Source organism: Castanea sativa, chromosome 5, assembly GCF_040712315.1.
Source record: "Castanea sativa cultivar Marrone di Chiusa Pesio chromosome 5, ASM4071231v1".
NCBI classification, from domain to species: Eukaryota; Viridiplantae; Streptophyta; class Magnoliopsida; order Fagales; family Fagaceae; genus Castanea; species Castanea sativa.
This window is the reverse complement of record NC_134017.1, coordinates 16,961,016-16,970,997: the sequence shown is the minus strand read 5'-3', so window position 1 is coordinate 16,970,997 and position 9,982 is coordinate 16,961,016. Positions and strand designations below refer to the sequence as shown.

Here is a 9,982-nt window from a genome sequence, read left to right as displayed (position 1 = left end):
TTTGATCCTAAAGTGTTTTGAATTTTTTCCTCTCATTCGGAGAGGAGAATGACGTATGGAATGAACTTAACCTTTCAGCTAGATATTGTACTTTGAAGTTGCTAACTGGTAACCACCAAATGACCTTGTAGCATTTACATCCGTGTACCTTAAAAAATATTTATTTTACAACAAAAAAGTAACTTTATCTATTTTAATAATCAATTTTACAAATCATACAATATCCCAGTTTTTATTTTAACATACAACTCATTAAAGTAAGATATACTACCTCATCAAATAATATAAACAACTCATTTCTCTCTCTTTTCTTCCATCTCTCTCTTCCCTCTCTTTCTCTCTCTTTCCGTCAAACCCACACAACTAACAACCACCACCAAATTCAACAATCCGATCACCACCAGCAACCACCTACCACTAGGGCTGTCCAACTAGTTGGATGACCCAATCAAACCAATTGGACCCGCCCGACCCAAAGCCCAACGGTCGGCTCACTACTTCAAAAGCTGAAATTTTGGTTCGAGTGATGGGTTCAAATGTTTGAAACCTGTAGCAACCGACCCGACCGAAAATACTACATAGCTCTACTTTTTCCTTCAAGTTTTAGATGGATTTGGATCTGATGCAATAGTTAATAGTTAGGGCTATTGCACTGTGCAATATCCCTAAATCCCTCACAAAAAATTTCAACTTTTTTCATCTTTTACCTCTTTTAACTTTTAACTTCAAAAAAAAAAAAAAAAATTTAAACCACTTTGATCCAATGACTGATAGTAAAACTAACATTCCTAACTTTTAATCACATCCATTAAAAAGAAATTGCATGGTGCAATAGCTTTGATCTCAATCCGTTTTAGATATAGTTCTACTCCATCTGCACGGGTTGATTTGATTTCTCTTTCACGTGAGCTGGGTAGGTTTCTCCTTTTCATGGAATAGGCTTTGTCATATCATACACCACAAATTAGTTATAAAAAAAAAATACTAGTCTCATCACACGCGCTTTATGCGTGCGGTGAGGCTTTTTTTTTGGTCTAGTGTCATAATTTTTCATTCATCTCAATTTTTAAATTATGACACAATCCAAATATTAAATAAAAGAAACTAGTGAATCTTGATAAAGTTTTTTGAAAAAAAGCGTGGTCTTGAAGGAAATATATAAAGTGGACTGAGAAGTTTTTTTGTTTGATAAGTTTGTTTTGAAAACATGGATTAGTAGGATAGTATCCTATTTTGTAGGAATTTTAAGTGGAGTTAGAGATAAATTTTTATCAGATTGTTCTCAAGTTTTGTCCCAGTCTAATGTAGTGTCTAGTGGTATTTTTGAACCACTCAAAAATCCAGTCCTTGGGGGAATCAAGTTATAGATAGTATAGATTATTTGAACGAATATCTGTAGCTATTCATGTGAGCATGGATGGCATTGTCCTACTATGGTTTTTGGGCTCAATGCTGTTTCACCATTTAACCAAAAAGAAAACAATAACATTAATGGCTCACCAATATTCCTTGTCCCAATCTTAGAATCTATCTTTAAACTTCAAGTTGTAGCCTTGACTCTTCCTTACTATCACCATTGCTGAGGCGCCAACTCGTCTCTTCATATGTTTGTTACCATATGTTAGGTCTCTTCTCTTTCAATTATGATTTTAGACTCTCATTTCTCTCTCTATCTCCATTCCAAGCTCATAGATCTTTGGTTTCTGGTTTTGTTATGTTTGATTTCTCTCTCTTTCTCTATTTTATGCTTTTTCTTTGTTGCTCTCTCTTTTAGTGTATTTCCTTTAAACCGATAACCCGACATAGCAGACTCACTAAATCAAACAACTAAGACAAATGGTTTTGATCGACCATTCGGTCGACAGCAAGTGAAAGATATATTCACCTAACTTGAGCAGGTCAAGTGATAGGTTGACCCCAAACTCGATCTACTTGACCTGTGGATAGCATGCCTACCACCAAAACTCAGCCCAACCATCAAAATCCAGCCATCAGCACCACCATTGAAACACCATCGAACCGAGAAAAAAAACCACCACCAACCCTCGAATAAAAAAAAAAAAAACAAAAAACCACCACCCACCACCACCACCACTGAAACTAAAAAACAAAAATTAACAACTACCATTGAAAACACCGAACCACAACCAATAACCAGCACGCAAGCTTGATGTTGATATACAACCACCTAGATTGCCACCCAAAATCGTAAGCGAGAAAGAGAAGAGAGAGTTAGAGAGTGAGAGGAAGAGAGAAGAGGGGAGCCTAAGAGTGAGAGATAAGTCAGAGAAGAGAGAGGGAGAAAGCGAATAAAATATAAATATTTAAGTTTACAACCTATGCATTATAATTTGTAAATATAAGTAGTTGCTGTTCACAATATACTAAAAAAATTAAGGCCCTGTTTGGTAGAGTTGTTTAATAGCATGTTTTCAGTTTTTAAATAACATTACACGCATTTTCACACACTTTTTCATTCACATAGATTTCAAAAAAATACAAATAACATTACTAGAACAATGTTACCAAATGACCCCTAAGTAATGCACACTTGAACAAAACTCCATTTGATCGTATGTGTAGTAAACAAAAGCAATTTGTGGGTTTTACACCCCCAATGTGAATTATTAAATCCTTAATCTAGGGCATATAAGTTGCAAAGAGAAAGAACAGAGAAAACCATGTTTAAGAGAAAAACAAATGGACTTTTGTGTAAGAGAAAATAGGTGGACAACTTTTGATATGACAGATTGTAAATGATAATGAAAAAGTGATAAGTTCATATGATAGTGATAAACAAACATTCATACACAGTTTGTCGAATCACAATTATAGTAAAAGTTAAGACAGAATATATGACTTATTAAAAAGAGTCAAAGAGAAACTATTTTTAGTCAATAAAAAAACTATTAAAAATAAAACTTATTTTTTACAGATTGTTTTTTCCTAAATTTTGTTGAAAAACAATAATTATCTTATGCCATCCAAGATAATACGAAGCAAAAGAGTAAAGATTCACATTTTCAATCGTATTTTCAACGTTGCTATCAAATGCAACCAAAAAAAAAAAAAAAGTTTTGTTTAAGTTGTGTCTTTGAGTGATCCCAAAAAGAAAATGATAAGTTGCCACGAAAATCAAGACAAACCCTCACAATTTAATAAAAAAGAACCGTGTGTAATGTGTATTATTAAACAAAAAGATTAAAAAAAAAAAAAAATTGGCACAACATCATCAGCACGTGCTTACGGGAATTAACAAAGATTGGGCAAGTGGCGCACACCAACACAAGGCTTGGGCATACGTCAAACTTTCAACGTTAACCACACGGGTCGGTGAGTCACCACCCTCATTTCAATTCATTCCTTCATTCAATTCCATTTCTCTTCCTTCCTTCTTCTGCTTCCACTGCCCAAAGCTAAAAACCCTCTCTCTCTGTCTGTCTGTCTGTCTGTCAAAACCCCTAATTCTCGAACCAAATTCCAATCCTTTTCAATCCTCCCATTCACAAAATCAAACGGCCTCGTAAAACTGATCAAATCGTCGCGTATTGAATCGATTAACGGCTCTGATTCGATCTAAAATCTTTGCATGTTGAGGTTCGTGGATCGGTGAAGCTTTGGATTAGGGCTGTGATTCTGAAATCTTGGGTTTGAATTGGATTGGATCGGATTTTGGAGCTCGGTGAAAATTTGTGAGAAATTAGGGTTTTATATATTTATTTATTTATTATTTTGTAAATTTATTTGGCGAAATGGATTCGAGTAGAAGAGCGGTGGAGTCGTACTGGAGGTCGAGAATGATCGACGGTGCCACGTCGGACGAGGACAAGGTGACTCCGGTGTACAAGCTCGAAGAGATCTGCGAGCTTCTCAGATCGTCGCATGTGAGTATTGTGAAGGAGGTCTCGGAGTTTATACTCAAGCGCCTCGAAAACAGGAGCCCCATTGTTAAACAAAAGGTAATAATTGTGATCATGAATTTGGGTTTTCGATTGGTGGTGTTTGGATTTGGGGATTGGGTTCGGTAGTAGATCTGGGGGGGTTCTTGAAATCTTGGGGAATTTTTATTTTTATTTTTATTTTTTGTTTTTTCTGTTTGGTTGCTGGGAAAGTGAGGGGAAATAGAGAATTAAGAATTTGGGTTTTGGGAAATAAGGTTTCAGATTTTTTTGTTGTTTTAAGCTTTGTTTGATGAATTATCTTTTTCTTAATTTTTGTAATGATCAATCTGTGAAGAATTGTTTGAATTGAGTTGTTTTAATTGGTGCATGAACAATTGCATTTTTGAGAATGAGGCAGCAATTGTAGAATGTTAAGGTGTTAATGGTGAATGAAATCTTGTTATGGCTTTGCAATTGCTTGTGGTTAGTAGGTTTCCAATTTTACTAGTGACCCTATTTTGAATAGCAGCTGTTAGTTTCATGGTTACAAATATTAAGTAATTTGCAATTAGAACCTATAAACTTTTAGGGGATACATAGTGAAGTTTAGTAGGGTTTGATAGAATAGAAAGATATATGGATTATAGATGGATGAGTCTCTGCTGTCATCAGAATTGTAATTTGTGGATCGCTGCCCCGCATTGTTTGATGTGATGTATATGAAGGGAGAAGAACAATTGGCATTTTGAGGACATGGAGAGAACTATGCATGATCTCAAATTCACTTTCCTGAAAACTTTGTTGGATTGGATGTTTAGTTTTGCATGGTCTGTGTTTATGTTCTGTTATTGATTTGATAGATTCACGTGCTTTGCATGATTGATTGTATGGTCCCAGGTTCCCTATTGTATACTCCATGTATACTTGGGTGACTCTACTTTTGATATCAATAAGAATTGCATTACTTATATAAATAAATAGAAAGATGAGTCTGATCATAATGGTTTCGTATTTTTACTGAAAATTATGATTTTTGTAAGAGATGTTGATACCCCATTTATGCTCAAATTATGTGCAGGCTCTGAGGTTGATAAAATATGCAGTGGGAAAATCTGGTGTGGAGTTTAGGAGAGAAATGCAGAGACATTCAGCAGCCGTTCGCCCGCTATTTCACTATAAGGGACATCCTGATCCTTTGAAAGGGGATGCACTTAATAAGGCTGTGCGGGACACTGCTCACGAGACTATTGCTGCTATTTTTGCTGGGGAAAATGATAAGCCATCTCCTGCTGAAGATCTTAACAAAAGAATACAGGGGTTCGGAAATACAAACTACGAAATGCCATCAGAAGAAAAGAAATCATTTCTTAGCGAGGTAGTTGGTATTGGAAGTGCCTCTATCAAGCAGGGACTTAGTACTTTTGCACAAGGTCATCTATCAAAAAAGAATGAAAATGGAAGCTACAAGAGTCCAACAACTCTTCGGAGGTCATTGACTATTGAATCCGAGCATGGAGATAGATATGAACCTGTTGATTATCGTAATGAGACTCAGGGTAGTTTTGGGATTTCTAAGAATGCGTCTAGTGGATCTTGGAGCCAGGATTCAAGAGTAACTAAGACTGAAATAACTAATGGGGAGTCTGGTCGAAGTTATAGAGAAAGTAAGACTCGTGAAGAGAGATTGGTGGAGACCATTGTAACATCAGGTGGTGTACGTCTACAACCCACTCGAGATGCTATTCAGGTTTTCCTTGTGGAGGCTGCAAAGTTGGATGCATTGGCTTTAAGTTATGCCCTTGAGTCAAAGCTTCAATCACCTCAGTGGCAGGTATGTTGATCTTCTTTGTCTATTCATGTAAGTCCAGATTTTCTATGCTACTATACAATGCCTGTTCTCCTATAATATATTTCGGTTTCTTTAGATGTGACATGGTTGCTGTACGCTAGCACCTTTTTTTTTTTTTTTTATAAAAAAATAATAATAATAATTGGGATGCTTATTCTATACTAATTGACATAATATCTTATGGTTTTATGAAATCGGTGTCCTTCAGGTTCGAATGAAAGCCATCTGTGTCCTTGAGTCATTATTGAGAAAAAAGGATGATGAACATTTTTCAACTGTGGAATCTTACTTCAGTGACAATAAAGATGTGGTGGTGAGATGTTCCGAGTCTCCTCAAGCTTCTTTGAAGGAAAAGGCCAACAAGGTAAAATTTTGTCATTTATTTATTCTTTATTAACTTTTCCTGGGCGAATGTATTTTATCTTCACTGTTTTCTGCTTAATTTGCTTGCAAGGCAATTTTTATCATATGCATTATTCTAAGTGATCCTTTCACCTGCTGTTAGCAATTGACTTTCCAAGATTTGGTGGACTGATTTCTTTGTATTCTGAAGTGTATTTTTATCTTTCACCTTAAATTAAACCAAACAAAAATGAGGTATGATTGTTGACCATCCATGATGACAAGTGACTCACTTCAAGGAGGCAGAAACATTTTGCTCTGTTATGAACGGCTGCTCCTCAAGAATTATTAGATTTTTCTTGTGTGTCAAATAAAACCAGAATAAATTGATTTTCTTCTGCTGATGGTTATGAGGAGGTGCCTTTGATAAACTCAATTATGAATGCTAAATTTTGCTTCACTCTACTTGAAATTCAAATTAAAATTTGATCTGTACCAATATAATTGAGATGGCTAAATAACTATAGATGGTATCTTCCTTGTAAGAGAGCATCCCCACTTTTTATTGGTAAATAGAGTCTACTCCATTTAGGGATTGTTGACCAAATTCTCCCATCTGGAGATAAATATATGGAATGGAATGGTTCTGGCAAGATATTGCTTCATACTTCATCTCCCTTTCATATTCACTTTTGTCCTTAAGAATTATGTCCATACATAAATAACCAAATCTCTCTTTATCTGATGATATTTTGGTATAGAAACAGCAACTGCCAATTTATAGCTTGGACTGAAACTTTCTTTGATTACTTGGGAAGATCTGTAGTTGAAATAAACAATTGGCTCTTTATGGACAGGTTTTAAACCTTCTGGGTGGAGAACAGGCAGGCAGTGCAGCAACTTATACAGAAAAAACCAAGAAGGCTGATACTACTACCGTTGTTCCAATGCCTGACTTAATAGACACTGGTGATCCAGATGCTTACCAGGAAAATTTTACAAATAGTCAAAGTGATCAAAATATCACAAATCTGTCAACTCCACCTCCTTTGATTGATGATTTATTTGGAGATGGTCCAGGCACTGGTGTAAGTGCTTCTGAATCGAAAAATGATGATGACCCCTTTGCAGATGTGTCATTTCATGCTAGTGATAGCGCAGAACATGCAGATGATCTCTTTTCTGGGATGATTGTTGATGATAAACAGAGTGCTAATGAAAATCATATGGCAGAGAAGAAAAATGGACCTGAACTATTTGATATTTTTGGGTCCAATCATGAACTTCCTCAGGAGCAAGAAACTCGTAGAAAAGATCTTAACGATTTGATGGATGGTTTGTCCATTAATGAAAATACCTCTAACATGAAGCAGAAAGGAACCTCTCCAGTAGGTTTTCCTCAAAGTCTGTTCTCAGATTCAAATAGTCATCCCAGCCATCAGGTACCTAATGATGCATTGAGTGGCATGTTCAATTCTCAAACGGCTATGACGAATGCAAATGTCATGTTTCCCCCTGGTGCCATGTCATACAATATATCTCCTAGCTTGATGATGAATCCCACCTTTTCTTCTCAACCTTTAAATTATGCTGCCATGGGGAGTTTCCTTGCTCAGCAGCAACTCCTTGCAACAATGTCTAACCTCCAACACCTTGGGAACATGAACACCCAGAATGCTGGTGTCAGTCATGTTGGGGGAACTAATGGAGCATATGTGCCCCCCCTTCCTGACATATTCCAATCAAACTTTCCAACTCAACAATCTACCAGTACAATGATGAACAGTTCAAAGAAAGAGGAAACCAGAGCATTTGACTTTATCTCGGTAAGCTTAAGTTCAGATACTTGAGGTTTGACTGTTATTTTTTTCTTCATGATATATATTTGTTATAAATTTATGGATTTATGTTCAGATTTCTTGTTCTTAAGTTGTTAACTGTAGTCTCACTTGGAGTATGGCTTTTGTTGAAGAGATCTTAAGATGTCTGAAATGGTTTTTGATGGCACTTAACCCCCCCCCCCCCTTTTTTTTTTCCTGGTCAATAACAAGGCCTTCCTGGGTGGATCCTTTTCAACCCATTACCCATTCTGATTACCATATTTCATTGTATAAATGAGCAGAATTCCCATTCATCACCAAGTTAAATAACTGAAAGTATTTAATTTAATTATTAAAAAAAAAAACTTACATAAAAAGAAAATAATATTTTACAATAAGTTATTGAAAGATTGCTGGTTTATTTACATTGATGTAAGTGGTATTGTAAAGTCTTAATGGTTTTTAATAAAATATTTTCAAATAAAGTAGTGGAAGTGATCTTATAAAAAAAAAAAAAAAAACTAATTTAATGCAATGACATGCAGTGGAAACTCCTTTTTCACTATACATAACTAGATTGGTGGGTGAATTGAATAAGAGGGGAGAGAATTTATGGTGGAATGCATTTGCTGTGACAATTGGTCCTCATTGGATGTATGATCATATGATTGAATATGGCATCATCGGGGCTTGAAAGTGGGGGAGTCTCTATAAAAGATTAATTGGCCCATATAGAAAAAACTGTATTTTGTATGTTTATTCACAGAGATCATAAGTTCTTGTATTAGTGACTTGGGCTAATTGGATTAAATCTTTTCATTTGTTCATTTGCGCATATATATGGATAGGTACTTTCATTGATTCTACCTATTTTATTGGAAAATGAAAATCAATTCATTATATGGGGTCTTCAATTGGCTATTCTTATCATTCCTAGTTACATAGTAATCTCTTTAGCACATTGGATTTATGAATTACTACCAAGGTGATATGGAGTTAAAATGAGATAATGGCTTTTGGTTCTTCCATCCTGGTGTTATCTAATGGATCACTTTTAGATTTTGCCTCCTCCATTAAGCTTTGTATTTTGTCTGTTTTGTAGGACCATCTTAATGCAGCTCGTGACCCAAAGAGGGTGGTTTGAATCTTTGAGCTTAAGCTTCTTCAGAGACTGCTTTAGGACTTTGATTATGGCTTTACAGCGTGTAGATTGAAGCAGGTTATACAGTTACATCAAAGAAGGCATTCTTTTGCAATAATGGAACATTTGCAAATACTACCAAGACATGTTTCCATGATAATTGCATTGCAAGCGAGTCGATGTGAAATCCTGGAACTAAGAAGAAAAGAGAGTGGAAATGCTTATGGGATTGTTATATTCAACATGGAAGAATGAGAGATTGCTGTGTAGTTAGTTGATTAATTATTTGAATCTGTATTGCCAGCACTTGTTGGATGTCTTTCTCTTTTGTAATGCATATGTAGTGTACCCCGGCGCGTTCCTTTTTTTCTCTTAACTTTTTTTTTTTTTTTTTTTCCCAAGAGGACTACTTATAGTGCATGCTTTTGAACCCAGAGAGTCAATAAAACGCAGTAGATTTTTTTTATATGTTTTGGTATTGTGTATGTGTTTATAATAATATATATGGAGAAAAATGCCCTCAGCCGTGGACAACAAAATGCAGACTGTGCTGCCCCAAATCCCTGTTATAGCACCTTCAAACGAGCATCACAGAAACCACAACACAAAATAAAATGCAAAATTACAGAAAATTCATTACTCAAACACATGGAACGAAAAGCATAACACGAGTAAATTATAAAATCGGGTTACTTATGTGAGGGTCACTTTTGGTTTTGTCTGATTATCTTTCATATATTTTGAAAATTGCGCTTGTTAACTTATGAAACATGTATCAAAGAATGATTTAAGTTGGTTTCAGCCATTGGTTTTGTTTGGAAAACATATTTTCAAGCATTTATCTTTTTATTATCTGGATATATCTTTTAGGGAGGATATTTGCAGAATAACGTTGGTGAGGGAAAGAAAATAATAAGTTGACATGCGTTAGAAACAATACTACAAACTA

The 9,982-nt window shown here is 35.4% G+C and overlaps 1 protein-coding gene across 1 annotated transcript; it reads left to right on the top strand.

The window, feature by feature from the left end:
- Nucleotides 1–3,370: 3,370 nt before the first annotated feature.
- On the top strand, nucleotides 3,371–9,497 carry LOC142633804 (protein MODIFIED TRANSPORT TO THE VACUOLE 1). Its single transcript, XM_075808053.1, has 5 exons — nucleotides 3,371–3,959; nucleotides 4,960–5,712; nucleotides 5,939–6,094; nucleotides 6,930–7,898; nucleotides 8,995–9,497. The coding sequence occupies exons 1-5, from the start codon at nucleotides 3,753–3,755 to the stop codon at nucleotides 9,034–9,036; spliced, it is 2,127 nt and encodes a 708-aa protein (XP_075664168.1). The 5' UTR covers nucleotides 3,371–3,752; the 3' UTR covers nucleotides 9,037–9,497.
- The last annotated feature ends 485 nt before the right edge of the window (nucleotides 9,498–9,982 follow it).